General features: G+C 38.6%; 1 protein-coding gene across 15 annotated transcripts in view; it reads left to right on the top strand.

Moving 5' to 3' along the window:
- Window positions 1–14,993, top strand: part of TENM2 (teneurin transmembrane protein 2) — a 1,136,432-nt gene that overhangs the window by 1,101,061 nt on the left and 20,378 nt on the right. For 12 of the 15 annotated variants that reach the window (XM_068697798.1, XM_068697795.1, XM_068697793.1 and 9 more), the window contains 8 exons: window positions 302–563; window positions 1,263–1,530; window positions 2,686–2,829; window positions 4,394–4,643; window positions 7,622–7,642; window positions 11,619–11,851; window positions 13,353–13,507; window positions 14,000–14,874. In XM_068697798.1, coding sequence (XP_068553899.1) covers window positions 302–563; window positions 1,263–1,530; window positions 2,686–2,829; window positions 4,394–4,643; window positions 7,622–7,642; window positions 11,619–11,851; window positions 13,353–13,507; window positions 14,000–14,874 — 2,208 coding nt within the window. The remainder of the gene's footprint in view (window positions 1–301; window positions 564–1,262; window positions 1,531–2,685; window positions 2,830–4,393; window positions 4,644–7,621; window positions 7,643–11,618; window positions 11,852–13,352; window positions 13,508–13,999; window positions 14,875–14,993) is intronic. The other 3 variants (XM_068697797.1, XM_068697794.1, XM_068697792.1) reach the window with 1 other exon arrangement.

The raw sequence follows: 14,993 nt of genomic DNA, 5'->3' as shown, positions 1-14,993 counted from the left end.
CTGTTTCTATGTATAAAGGTGGCTAGTGATAATAAATGTGGCTGTTTGTTCTTTTATTGAAAATTGTTTTAATGTAGGTTTTATAACATATAGGAACAACGTTTGTCCAGATGACTACAAATTGCTGCTTGTCTTGACTGTATTTCAGTCAGTTGTTCAGTTGCCAGAGGTTCACATCCCATTACCAATAATTTGAGGCATGACATTTAAAATACACATATTGCGATGATACTCCATTAGCCAGGAATGTTATTACTGGAATTATTCAGTCTCATCACCTATAAATCCCATGTTTTTCTAGGTTTGACTTGGTTGCAAATGGTGGAGCATCCCTAACTTTGCACTTTGAACGGGCCCCATTTATGAGTCAGGAAAGGACAGTATGGTTGCCGTGGAATAGCTTCTATGCCATGGACACACTCGTGATGAAGACAGAGGAGAACTCCATTCCCAGCTGTGATCTAAGTGGCTTTGTCCGTCCTGATCCAGTCATCATTTCATCACCGCTTTCCACTTTCTTCAGTGATGCTCCTGGCCGAAATCCCATTGTACCAGAAACCCAGGTAAGAATAGCGTGAGTGAAAAGGATATAAAAATCAGTGGTCAGATGCTACTGCTGACCGAAGCACTTGTCACAGTCACCATTTGTCCCCTGGGATTGTTATAACAAATACCTCTGTAGGGTTGCATTATTTCTGACAGATATTGAGCTTTCTAATGAAGTCTGTAGGAGATACCGTAAGTTTATCTCACCCAGACACATTTATGTTTGACTACCTTGCACCTTCTCATTATCATACAACTTATCAAGTACATCTGTGTATTTCAGTTGGCAGCTTAGGCGTTTGAAGTGAATTTTGCAGAGGCTTGGTGTATGCGACTGGTCACAGTCTGCTTTCTTACATGTTATTTAGGACAAAGGAAAAGTTCACTTGTTTTCACTACTTTACTCAGTATTTACTTCATACAAATTGTTAGTGGAAATTGCAGGTTCTTAGGTGTCTTCTTGTATTCCTCTTGCATATAACTTGCAATAAAACTCTTGTTCTTATTTATGCTTTTGCAGTGGACTCCCTTTAAAATAGAGAGAGACCAAATAACTTTTTGTCCAGAAACAGGAGCTGAGCTCTATCACTGCACTGATTTGAGGATAGCCATTACCACTAGCAGAAAATCATTTGTTCATAAAAAATATGCAGAGATACTATTCTAAAAAAATAAAAAAGCAGTAATGTAAAATGTTTGATCTTTTTCCTATTCAGGTTCTTCATGAAGAAATTGAGATCCCTGGCTCGAGTATAAAGCTCAACTACCTGAGTTCCCGTACTGCTGGATATAAATCCTTACTTAAGATCATCATGACTCAGTCACTTGTGCCACTGAATCTGATCAAAGTTCATTTGATGGTAGCAGTAGAAGGGCATCTATTTCAAAAATCATTTCAGGCATCTCCCAACTTGGCTTATACATTTATCTGGGACAAAACAGATGCATATGGTCAGAAGGTTTATGGGTTGTCAGATGCTGTAGGTAAGTCAGCATATGCAAGCTCAAAAACTTTTCAAACACTAGCAATTTTTAGTAAAAAAAAAAACTGCAAAGATTTTCTATGGAGAAGCAAATGTACTAAACAGTTCTTTCTTCCACACATAGATTATGCTACAATCTATGCAGCATGTTTCTTTTACATATTTAAAAGATCACATTCAGAGGGTCTACCAGCCGTGTTTCCTGATCAGTAGCTGACTTAGAAATTTTAGACCTGCCAACTGGAAAAACTGGCCATAGGGGCTTAGGCAAAACATGGTACATCACTGTCTTTATATTCTTTCAGTTAACAAATAAACCTCATATCCAAACTGACTGACATTCTTTGGTGCATGTGGAGTCTCATGCATGCTGTTATTCCAGCCTTTTGCAGTGTTAATACATTTGAAATAAAGCAGTGTTTTTGTAATGCTGTTCAGTCTAGCAGTTTTACGGATATTTTTAGTTCCCTTGTTTATAGCTTTTCATTCTAGTGGCTAGGAAAGTGGGTGATCATCACAATATTTTTAAGTTTTCAATTTAATTTGAATATCAGAAAATTTTTGATACAACAGTGCTAAAGACTGTGCGTTAGAGATGTGCCAATGTGGAAATAAAAACTTACTTGAATCATAGTTCTTTTCCATATTTTTCTAAAATCTTTGCTACAGCTTTTCTTTCTTACATTATTGCATAGGATATTGCTTTCCTGAGTAATGCTAACTGTGTGTGTGCTTAAAAACACACAAAATTTTCTCTGCTTCTTGAAATATGGCATGTAAAATGAACACAATAAGTGCTGTGAACATCTGGCAAATTAAGAGTTTGATCTTGTCCTGTTATCTGATAGGAGAATTTTATTATCTTTTTTTAATTATATTTCTCACTCTTCTCTCACCAAACCAGTCACTTCCCAAAGCCAGCTATTCAAAGAAAAGTGATCAGATCCCTGCAGAGTACATATGAATGAAGTTTCAAATTTGTGTCTAGTCAAAGATCTGAATTTAATATTGTAGATGAAAAGAGAGGAATATAATCACTTCATCTTTTTGAGGGGGCAGGGGAACTGGAATACTGATCCATTTGAATGTGTCCTGGACATTTAATTTAGTGTTTGTTCAGCAAGTATATTAGATTTTATTTTTATTTTTTTTTCAGTTTCTGTGGGTTTTGAATATGAGACTTGCCCCAGTCTGATTTTATGGGAGAAGAGGACAGCACTGCTGCAAGGATTTGAACTAGATCCTTCCAATCTAGGAGGATGGTCTTTGGATAAGCATCATGTACTTAATGTCAAGAGTGGTGAGTTAGTTCCACATGTTTTCTGTGCTATATGGAGTTTTGTATGGGAACACTTTTTATTTACATTATATTTACCCTTTGAAAAATAAAATTTCTTCACTCTTTTTGTTTCTTCTTTAGTTTCGTAAGGAATGGGACATGTTTCAGTTGTCAGAAAATTTCTGTAGATTTTCAACAGATTTTTTACCCTCCTACAAAACATCAATTTATAAAAGTCTAAATCTTTATCCTCTGTTCTGTTGTTCATTTATCTGCTTGCAATTAGTTCCTGTCTTCCTTCCCTGTTCATCTGATCTTAACCACATCCATTCCTGGTTCCTTTTGTTTGACTTTTTCCTTTCTTATTTGAGATAGGGTTTAAAAGGAGTATGTGACTGTGACAAGATACCGATTCTTGTTTGTTTTTTCCTTGTGTTACCTGCTTGGTTTTTCCTCACTTCTATTTAAGTACCCTAAACTGAATATTCTTGGTCTTCACATTTTATCCAGAGACTCCCAAGGAATTGAATGTTTAACATATATTTCATTTAATTCCTGTTTTCTATAGCCTTCCCGCTCTTTCTTGCATTAACAGTTGCAGAATATACTGTCACTCAAGAAATCAAAAGCTTCAGAATAGGCAAGAGTAAGCTATTTGAACACACTTCAAGTGCTGTGCAGAAAATCAAACACTGCTGAGATGGCCATTTGGATAGAGCATGATATTTGTTGCTGTCATCAGTGATGGCAACAGTACTTGTCCCTGGGGAGCCAGTTGCTTTACATTAGAATCATGCAACTGTATTTCCAAGAGAGAATGTGGCTAAAAGTTTCTGACCAGATTTCTGCAACCTTTGATGGTGTTGAAATTGGTCACTCTGTCAGAGAATCCTCTCCTTTCTTAGAACAGGTATCTACTTTTAGAACAAGTATGTTTAGAAGAGAGAACCTGTCTTAAATGCGTTTTTCTTGAAATCTAATAAAGGTCCTTAATACTAGTTCCCCTTTTGTCTTTCATCAGCAATCCAGAGCAGCCCTTTTAGGAGTTCCATCTTTCTTTCTCCTGTCTTTTCCTTTTCTGCACTGTCCCCTTTTTTTGGCATCTCCATTTGTGTCATGAAGAAAATGAGAAAGACTGGGAGGGGGGAAAGAGGAAAGTGAGGTTGGAAGAAAATTCCAAACAAAATGTAACATAAGAAATTGGATTCAATGGATGTGAGTGGACTAACAAGGAACACTTCCTCTCTGCTCTTTCCTTCCTCACTTCCCAGTTATTAAGACAGTCTGATAATTGTGCTAGGCTGGAAGGATGTCTGATGGTATTTTTGAATACCAAAGCACCATGGGTTTAAGTTTGGGTTTGTGTTTGTAGTTGTTTATGTGTGTGTGCTTTAACAGAGAACCCTCATTATACCTTTATTGTTTTCTACTGCAAGCCTATTTCACTGTTTTTGCACTGTTAGAGAACCAGTGCTGAAGTCATTTCACTGTTTAGTCCTTAACAGCAGCTGTTGAAAGAAGAACTACCTGAAGTCACCTGTAACAAATGACTGTAATAACCACTTCTCTTCCTGTCTGTTATTAGGTATATTGCACAAAGGCAATGGAGAAAATCAGTTTCTAACTCAACAGCCAGCTGTGATAACCAGCATTATGGGGAATGGGCGCCGAAGAAGCATATCCTGTCCTAGCTGCAATGGTCTTGCAGAAGGAAATAAGCTTTTGGCCCCTGTAGCACTGGCAGTGGGAATTGATGGAAGTCTCTTTGTTGGAGATTTTAACTATATTCGGCGTATCTTCCCATCCAAGAATGTTACTAGTATATTGGAGCTGAGGTAAGAAGTTAGTCTTAGCACTTCAAATCTGCAGCCTGTGCTTAAATCAGCCTTTACCATTATTTTTATAATTTTGTAAAACATTGTCACTTTCAACCTATTTCAATTCCAGTGGAGAAATGGGGCACAGAAATGCATAGTTCAAAGTTTGTAGCTAATCAGACTAGAGTTAGAGCTAATGAATATAGAGAAGGAATAAAGAGTACAAACTAACTTTAAAAAAAGTACAGTAGTGCACACCATCTTGTTCTTTCCTGGTGGTTATCATTTGATACGATCTCCCTTCATTGCTGTACATCATTTAGTTTTGTCTGATAACTACAGAACTGACTGCCCTAAGGTATTGAGCCACAGTGATAAACAAAGAAATCTTGGGAAATTAGAAGGAAGGTTTTCATATCAGTGATGTAGAAAGGCACTTCCCCACTTCCTTCCCATTCTTGTAAGCTTATTTCTGTAGGTTGGCAAGTGCAGTAAGGATTGACATACAGAGTCACTTTGTAACATCAGAACTCTTTCCAAGATCATACCTCTATTCCCCCACAAAATACTAAGATTTGGTCACTTAATAGGGAGGGCATGAGTGTAGAGTGTACCACTTCACCCATTTCTGTTTCATCGCCTTTTTTCATTCCTCTAGGAGAGGCAAGAGCTATTGCTTCGAACCATAACTCATGTAACTGTTTTTTATTGTTACTACACTATTGATTATTTGGCAGAAAAATAAGGAAAAACATCTTGCACTGGCTGTCTTCTGATACTTCTGCAGCCCACTCAGGCAAAAGAATAGCGTTCTTGTAAACTGGATGTAGCTGCAAAACATGCTGAGTGAATTTAGGTCATTAGTCTTTTTTTTTTTTTTTAATGATATGACCAGTAACCAATTCCTCTGCTTCTTCTGTACGGTTAGTTTTTAATTAGCGGGGGGAAATGCAAAATGATTGGGCTGTTAAAGAATGGGAGGCCTAGCTCTATTTCACACCTCTCTTCCATTCATGTCATTCTGTTGATGTCACTGTTGTGAATTCCAATTTATATTAAGAGAAAAGAGATCAGATTCGGGCCAGTTCTACTCGGAGATCCCTCTCTGGCACCTATCCATCAGTCTGCCTCATTATCCAGAGGTTTAAAAAAAAAAAAAAAGTCAAAATTATCCAGTGTTTTCTGCTGGCAGCTCAGTATATACCACAGAAGCTAGCTGGTACAGCTGTATGACTTGCTATAAACATTTATTATCAGTATACACTACAACTCTGCTTTACATAGAATATGCCAATGTGTTTTTTTCCCAACTAATTCAGATCTGTCTAGCTTTCTAGTAAATAGGACTACAGATATATAGGTGAAGAGAAACATTTTTGAACTAGGATAATTAAAAGGCATTTACATGTACATGTATATCCATCTCACTTCTAAATGCCAGTCACTGACAAAGTTTTGTAGTACATCAGATACTTGAAAATGTTATCTCCAGCTTTATGACGTTACTAGTCTGAGAATTTTGCTTTCTGCCTATGCAAGAAACAACTCGGACTTTTCAGAGTGGGTGAGCAGAAAGGACAGCAGTAAAGATTAAGAAGCCTATCTTCTGTTTCTGCTCTTGTCCATGTTCTCTTTTCTTTTATGAAAGTCTGTTTTCCATAGAGTAGTTTCTTTAGTTTCTGCTATGACTGTTAGCAATGAGCAATGAAGTTATTGTGTTTTGAGTACTGTTGGACAGCTGCAAATGACTTTACACACTGTTTATTAGGATTCCCAATGATCTTTTCCATATTCTGTTCTCCAAAGGGAATTAGGGCTCATTGCAGCAAACATCACTTATAGAAGTAATTGTGATTCAGTGGACACTTCAAAATACCTATGACTTAAATGATTTAAATCTTCAAACTCTTAACCATTTAAGTATGAATTAGAATGAGTCTTCAGCTACTATCAAATAGCTCATATAATATGCAAATGGGGTTTCCATAACTATTACAGACTAAATGTATCACTTTGTTTAGATTTAACAATGGGTATAATTTGGGTTTTACGTAAGCCAATATAAATCTTTGTAAGTCAGAATAAGCCAGCGTGCATATTTCCTTTGCACTGTCCTTTCTGAAGGTACTTGATCTGAATGGCTAATAGAAATTCTGGCTCAGAAGTACTGCATGTCACACTTAACGTTGGTATTGGAAGTTTGGGGCTGTGCACTGAGTTCTGCAGCTCAGGAGTCATGCACCTCACTGTTTTATTCAATTTATATTCCTTCAAAGAAAAACACAGTGAAGCCCTGTAGTGTGGAGAATGTATTAATTTACTTCTGGGAAGCAGAGGATGCTTTTCTTTTGGCTTGTGTCTAGACAGAAAACTAGGTATCAATTAATGCTACACATCTCCCATTGCACAGTATCTTACTGCACATTTAAAAGGTATTTTTTTCTTTACCCTAACATTTGTTTTGATTGGCTTAACTAGAATCTACAAAAAATGCTACCAAGTAGCAGCCAAACTTGCCTTAAGCAGTTATTTTAGTGTCTGGGGGAGAAGAAAATAAACTGCGTAATAGAAATTTGTTTAGAAATAGCCTGTTGGAAAACTATTTTGATTAAAGAGGTTTCAACGAGCTGTCTGAGAATATCCTAATCCCAGTGCTTCCCCACTCTCACTTCTGTATTCAGAAAACTGCCAGTTTTTCTCCCTCCTAGCCCAGAAGCTACGTATATTTCCATGTGAAAACTCTCTCAGTGGTCCAGAAAGCTTCCTGCCGCATACAGGGGGGTGGGGGATGAGGGAAGGGGTGTCATACTAGGGAACTAGGTGCAAGTGGATCACTCTCAGTCGTTCTTCATCCATAAACCAAGTTAAGGCTAGTGCTGAAAAGAGATATCTTCTCCTGTGTCCTTTTGTAAAATAAAACAAATACTATGTTTGCTTTACCATCTATTCTTCAGCTAACTGTTTGTTCTTTTTCCTTCTGTTCCCCTTCTATAAAGAAATAAAGAGTTTAAACATAGGTAAGACACGAGCTCTTTCCCATATAATTTGATATGGTTTGTTTGCTTCATTGTGTTTGCTTTTTGTGTTGTGCTTCTTGTGTACCGTTATGTTCTTCATGTACCATATATAGAAACATTTTATGTGCTAATTGTGTGTTATGAATATGATAAGCGTTAGCAATTATGAAATGTAGTCAAAAAGCAACCAAATAAGTTCTGACAGTAATTAGAATTTTCTAGTAGAATGCAAATATAATGAACCCCAAGCTAACTTCTATATAAACAGTTCTCACTGCTGTCTGTAATTGGTCTAAGTGGTTGAGGTAAACTACAACAGCAGTTTTACGAATGCCAGAGAGGTTCACAAAAACACTAACAACTGGAAATAGGTCAAAAATGCATTTTCCGGTCATTAGAGATTTTTCTGAACCCTCTGTCCTATTTTTTATAAGATAGTTTCTGTTTTCTTTCATTGAATGCATTTCACAGTCAGCCTATGGGGCTGGTTGTGTGCAACCATTAGATGGATTAGAATCACTGTAAGGTTCATAAGAGAGGTGTAACCTTTCTGGATGTTAGGAGAAAAGGGTTTTCCTCTTAGTACTGGGCTTTCTGGATGTGAGCAGCATAGGAAACACTTGTACCTTCCTCCATGTCATACCCTGCCAGGTGGAAAGGGTTGTTCAACCTGCAGAAGATCAAGTGCAAGAACAAGGAGAGCTGCTATAAGCTCTTCCATACTGTTCTGTCCATGACCTCTTTCATTTCTGCCATATAAGTTAGATGCAAAAGCCTGTCTGGAGTAAACAGTATAATTTCCTGTTCATAATATATTTTGGTATATGAAGTGTAACTCCACTGGATTTTCTTATCTATATGAATTCATTCACAATTTGCTAATGGTTACTGGTGATGCTGGAGGCTCCTCATTTGCAATTATAAGCATAGTTAATTTTTCAGGTGCTTAGAGATTTGCTCTGGGCAGCTTCTCTTTTTTGGTTATATTTCAAGAAAAGCTATTGTTACCACTGTTGATGCATGTATGAGAAGAACAGCAAGCACAAGCTGGTGCTGCCTGCACTTGCAGTCAGGCACCAGGCTTCCTAGCAGACCAGGATAAGGTTGCAGGTGGTAGCTGCTGCCCTCACCAGGGAGGTTAGAGGAAGAGGCATTATTGGCAGAGGCCTCTGAGCAGTATCAGTGTTACGGAGGATCTTTTAAAGCAAGGTACATTCCTTTATTTTCTGTAATTCAAATAAAGGATTACCATGGCACAGAGAAAAGAGAAGATCTTTAGTTTTTCAGTTGCCAGTTGGGGAACTATTTACTATTCATTTATAAAACACATCTCACTATTTGAGGTAAGAAACTCCTAGATGGTTTTGGAGGCAGTGAATGCACGTTGCCTTCCACTAGTTGTCCTTGTGCCAAAGTCCCTCAGATATTTTTTGTGGAGAGTCTTCCTCCATCTGTTCCCTTACAGAGCTCAAGAGCAGAAGTATAACAGGTCAGCAGCTCCAGCGAGGTACTTCCCTGATGGGGAACAGAAGCTAATGACCCACACCCTGGCAAGACTGCCCTGAGTTAGACTGCAGGGAGAAAGACAGGGTGAGCTCCATGGACACGTGTAGGACTGCATGAGAGAACAGGGAGATAAGTGCATGTTCTACTGTTGTTCTTTACCCTGATTCATACCTTGTTCCATGCCGCAACAGTGGGACTTAGCTGAGGCTAGCTGCAGGCTGAAGGGAAGTAGGGGCACGCTCACTTAGGAAGGCAGGCACAGGCTGGCAAACCACATCTGAAAACCCCAGAGACCTTTCCAGTCTCGCAGGGTGGCTGCTGCCCTGTGTGAGGCTGTGCTGGACCTGCAGCAGCAGTGGGGCAGCTCCCACAGGCTCAGTTCAGAGCAGCTCAGACCACCGAGCCAGCAGTACATCTGTGCTCCAGCTTGTACCTGCCTCAATTTGTCCTGATCCCCCAACGTGGGGCTCCACATGTTCCAGAAGAGCCAGGTTAAAAGCACTCAGCAAGGCAACAGAGAAGAGACACGGCAAGCAGCAGCATGTAGGTGTGTTGGCTGGTCTGCTGCTGTTGGAAAGCCCTGATGTAAATCTGGGTGTGTTTGCAAAGTGGAGCATGGCACAGCACTACTGTCACAGTGAAGTTGTGTTCTCAAGTGTTAAGGGCAAAGCGTAGTGGAAAGAGAGCAGAAATTCAATACAATGAGTAATGTGCAGGTGTTTGTATGGCTCAGAGACTTGAGAGACTGAAGAAGTGGAAAAAATATTTTTTATATATGGCAGAGAAGATTAAGCTTTGTTTTGGTAGGATGAGAAGGAATGTGAAAAGAGTAGTCTCAGTCTGCTGCTGAGGGTGAGGAGAGGAACTTGGGGAATAAAGAAATTGTGCTCTGATCTCAAGAATGTCACTAGTCTCCCTGTATAACCTTGTCTACACCACTTAACCTCTCTGTGCCTCAGTTTCCTCCTCTGTAAAATGGGTATAATACCCATCTTTATAAAGTACTCGAGATTCATGCATGAAATAAAACTGCCAAGTATTTTTTTTGTTTATTGTATTTTTTCATCTCTAATTTCTACACTCCTAGACTTCAGCAGATGGTGTTACCTCTGCCTATTTAACTTTGATCAAACAGATCTCCTTCCTACTTTCTACAATTGTAGAACAAATTCTTATTGACCTAAAAATCATGGTATGCCAAAGACTGGCATAGAGGAAGATAACTGTAGAAAGTGATATTTTTGCACCTCCTCATTCCTCCAAATCTGGTCTTGACCACATAAATGCAGTTGTCTTTGTGCTGCCAATAATCCATCTGCCGAAAGTGCCCTTACTGTACTTCCAGTGAATCTGATCAAGAAATGGCTTATGTCCATCATAACTTATCTCTGCGTATCCTCACTCTTGGAGATGGGCACTTTTGCCACTTGAAACTAGGAGTGTGGATATTTGGAGGCAAATCTCTCTGGTTACTGGTAAGTAACCTTCATTTTTTTTCTTCCTGTCTTCATTTGTCTTCTATGTTTTGAAACCACCATTGACCTTATTTATGCTCACCCATAGGCTCCAAAGGCTGGAAAATTCAGATCATGCTTAAATTCCAACTAAATTGAGTTAAACTAGCCAGGCAAGATTTTGAAAATATTTCTGCACTGCAGTTCTGTGTATGTGAATGTATATATATCGCCAAGATTGATATTTCTCAATTTGCAGATGATTTGCTAAAGTAGTTCCAAAATGTGACAAGCTGTCAAAAAACATATATTTCATAAGAGAAGTAGCTTTCCATATAAGCACACGTCATAATCTCAAACTGAAGACTAGTTTGTCAGTAACAGAAGGTTTGGAGTTAAAGTCAGACACTTGGGGTCTCTCTGGTTGTAGTTACATAACCATCTTCATCTACCGTAAATGAGATTCTTGATAAGAATGAATAAGAATGAATTTGCTTTAGGAATAAATTTGTTATGCTTCTGCCTTCTATTTATGCAAGACCTCACAAATCTTGTGGCATAATATAAGTAACTCAGAAGCTGATTGTTTGATCTTATTTCTATGACTTCTCTTTTCAAGGGAAGTAATTTAAAAAACAAACAAACAAACAAACATGGGGTGGGGATGGTAACAGTTAGAAGTAAGCCAAAGAGAATTGACCTGGCGTGCATCTAAAGGGCTAAAAGAGCTGAAGAGGAAAGTCTGCTGTGTGGCTTTGGCTTATTGGGACCTATTACGCAATGTTTGGTGTAGCAAAGAGAATGAGATTTGGAATGACAATCCTGCTGAAACACTGACCAGTTCCTAATCAGATTAAATCCTCAAACAGTAGTTATTCAGATCCCACCTCTGTATGGAAGGTGTCAGACTTTCTTTCCAGATCTCTGTGTGTCTGATGAATATCTAAGCTCTGAAAGCCCGTGAAGTTTTTAGACTGCTCAGCTGGTTCTGTTCTATGCTTTCTTTTTCCCTAAAGCAACAATCCCGCTCATAAATACTATCTGGCCGTGGACCCTGTTTCGGGCTCACTCTATGTATCCGACACCAACAGTCGACGGATATACAGAGTCAAATCCCTCACTGGCACAAAAGACCTAGCTGGTAATTCCGAAGTGGTAGCAGGGACCGGAGAGCAATGCCTGCCCTTTGATGAAGCCAGATGTGGAGATGGAGGGAAAGCAGTGGACGCAACCCTAATGAGCCCTCGAGGTAACGTAGTAAAAGAAGCCAGAGAAAATGACTGTGTGAGGCTAGGCTGGATGTGGAAATAATTATCTGGCAATTAAATCACTACTTGCTTGGTAATTTTTATTCCGTGCTTTAATTACAGTGGATTGGCAAGTGTTCGTGCTTTGTTTAGTTAAAGCAAACTTTATTACCCCAACACTGAATGCTGCAAAAAGAGAACAGAACACAAATTAGCAGGGTAACGCTCACTCCAAGAAGCAAACATGTAAACTGGGAATGAAAATACAGTTTGTAATATAGCATTTTGGAAGAAAATCTTCCTACTGTGGCATTTTTCTTAGCTTTTATTTTATGTGTTTGCTTTTTCTTCCTATAGGGAAGAAAAAAAAAAAAAAGAATTTTTGCCCTTTTGAATTCCTAATTTTTAATAACAACAACAACAAAAAAAGTTATGTAGAGATCTGGGAATGTATTGCTTTTTAAGATTTTTTTTTTTCATCTTAATTGTAAATATGAATTACTCAGGTGTATTGCCAGATGTCTGAAACATCTTTGTGTTTTCTTGCACTGGTTGAAGGTAACTAGATAACAGTAAAAGTGAATAAAAATGAGAGGTTCTGTTTCTTTGTATAGGTAATAGTTTCAGTTTATACAAGTACAAAATATGTTTGTGGGACAGCACAGCTTGCATGCTTTAAGATAAGCCTCGTCATTGAAGTTAAGAAGATAAAACTGTAGCTTTGACTGAGCAATGCAATGAATACTGAAACCACTTTCATGCAAAATTTTTAGATGAATATTTTATTTTAACCCAAGAAATGGACAGACAACACAGTGCACCAAATTAAAGCAGGCAAGTCAAGTGAGAAAAAGCCTCCCCTTCTTCATAACAGACAGCAGCATCCTTCTGTTCCTCCTTTTGTTTTCTATGCCTTTCCTCTCTGAGGATGTGCAAAGTGAAAGGCATTGAACCTTTTCTTTTGTGTTTTTTTTTTCCCTACTAGGTTTGAAACCCTGGATATTTAAAAACACCAGATATTCTGCCCATATTCATTGTAGCAGGTCAAAGAATTTTAAAACATCCTGGAAGAATGTAATGTCTTACTAATTTTTCAAAACTTTTGAACCAATTCTTAAAGAATTCTAACAGTACCTCACATTTCCAAGATTAAAAATTAGTGTTTTTGTTTTGTTTTGTTTTGTTTTTTAATGCATCTATGTGATATTTCATACAGAGTTTAAATTTAGAAATAAGTTGATGCATTCTGCTGACAACTTGGTATGTTTTGGGGATTTGTTTGGTTTTTATTTCCTTAAAGCCCCAAAGGATAAACCTGCCTTGTGCCATTTCTTCAGCAGAAGTACAGCTACTTGGAGGGTTCCAGGACCAGGCTCAGAAGCCAAAGGTACAAGTTGGAAGGCAGGAGAAGTGAACAAACTTTACCATCTTGTACGCTTGTTAATGAGATTAAGCTACCTTGACGCTAGGAGCTTTGCTGAGGACTGTTTTTCATACTTGCAGGAATCGCAGTGGATAAGTATGGACTCATGTATTTTGTTGATGCCACAATGATTCGAAAAGTGGATCAGAATGGAATTATATCAACTCTGCTGGGCTCCAATGACCTAACTGCTGTTCGACCTCTAAGCTGCGATTCCAGCATGGATGTCAGCCAGGTAGACTCTTGCTGCTTTTTTTCCTGTCAGCATTAGAAGAGATGGGCATCTATTTTGGATGACTGCTTGGCCACTTAAGAAATACATTAGGCATCACAAGATGATAGCATATTTGATTCATTACTGAAATGAGTGAACCATCCTTTTACTGTGGTTAACACAGGTTATTTATGCAACTGTAGAGAAATAAGGTTGAGATAATGGGAGTTATTGTCTTAATTGCCTGTTTTTCTGTAATTATTGTAGAGCTTTCACAATGTAGCATTCATTCTTTGCACAGAAACACAATTAGCGGAAGTTACCACTGCACATAGCTTTAATATTTCCGAAAAAGAAAATAATTGTTTGAAGTAGCTGCAGTTCATGACTTAGTTTCATGGTTTACGCTGATAAACCCCTCACTAATTTGCTGTTGTTACACATGGAATTTTAAACACTAGAAGTGTACTTTTCAGTTACGAGTTTTACAGTAATAATTTGTGCAACTCATAGGTACGGCTGGAGTGGCCTACTGATCTCGCTGTCAATCCCATGGACAACTCACTTTATGTCCTAGAGAACAATGTTATTTTACGGATCACAGAAAACCATCAAGTTAGCATTATTGCTGGACGCCCCATGCACTGCCAGGTTCCTGGTATAGACTACTCTCTTAGCAAACTGGCTATTCATTCTGCACTTGAATCAGCCAGTGCCATTGCCATCTCACACACAGGAGTTCTTTACATCAGTGAGACAGATGAAAAAAAAATTAATCGGCTACGCCAGGTAACTACCAATGGAGAAATATGCCTTCTTGCAGGGGCAGCTTCAGACTGTGATTGCAAAAATGATGTCAACTGTAATTGCTATTCTGGGGATGATGGGTATGCCACTGATGCCATCTTAAATTCACCATCTTCCTTAGCTGTGGCCCCAGATGGTACCATCTACATAGCTGATCTTGGAAATATCCGCATTAGGGCTGTCAGTAAAAACAGGCCCATTCTTAATTCTTTTAACCAATATGAAGCTGCATCTCCAGGAGAACAGGAGCTGTATGTCTTCAATGCTGACGGGATTCACCAGTACACTCTCAGCCTTGTTACCGGGGAGTACTTGTACAATTTCACCTATAGCAGCGATAACGATGTCACGGAGGTGATGGACAGCAATGGCAACTCCTTGAAGGTCCGTCGGGATGCCAGTGGAATGCCCCGCCACTTACTGATGCCAGATAATCAGATTGTCACGCTGGCTGTTGGCACTAATGGTGGACTCAAGCTAGTTTCAACGCAGACCCTGGAGCTTGGATTAATGACTTATAACGGGAACAGTGGTCTCTTAGCAACGAAGAGTGATGAAACAGGATGGACAACATTTTATGAGTAAGAATGTTTTTGGATATATTAAGCGTACATTTATTTTTCAAATGGTAGTGATTAGGCCCTGAAGTGATCCTACTGAAATTTGTTGTAGGCTTTTCACTGATGCTGAATAAGGCCTT

Source organism: Anas acuta, chromosome 14, assembly GCF_963932015.1.
Source record: "Anas acuta chromosome 14, bAnaAcu1.1, whole genome shotgun sequence".
NCBI lineage: Eukaryota > Metazoa > Chordata > Aves > Anseriformes > Anatidae > Anas > Anas acuta.
This window is presented reverse-complemented; position numbering and strand designations above follow the sequence as displayed.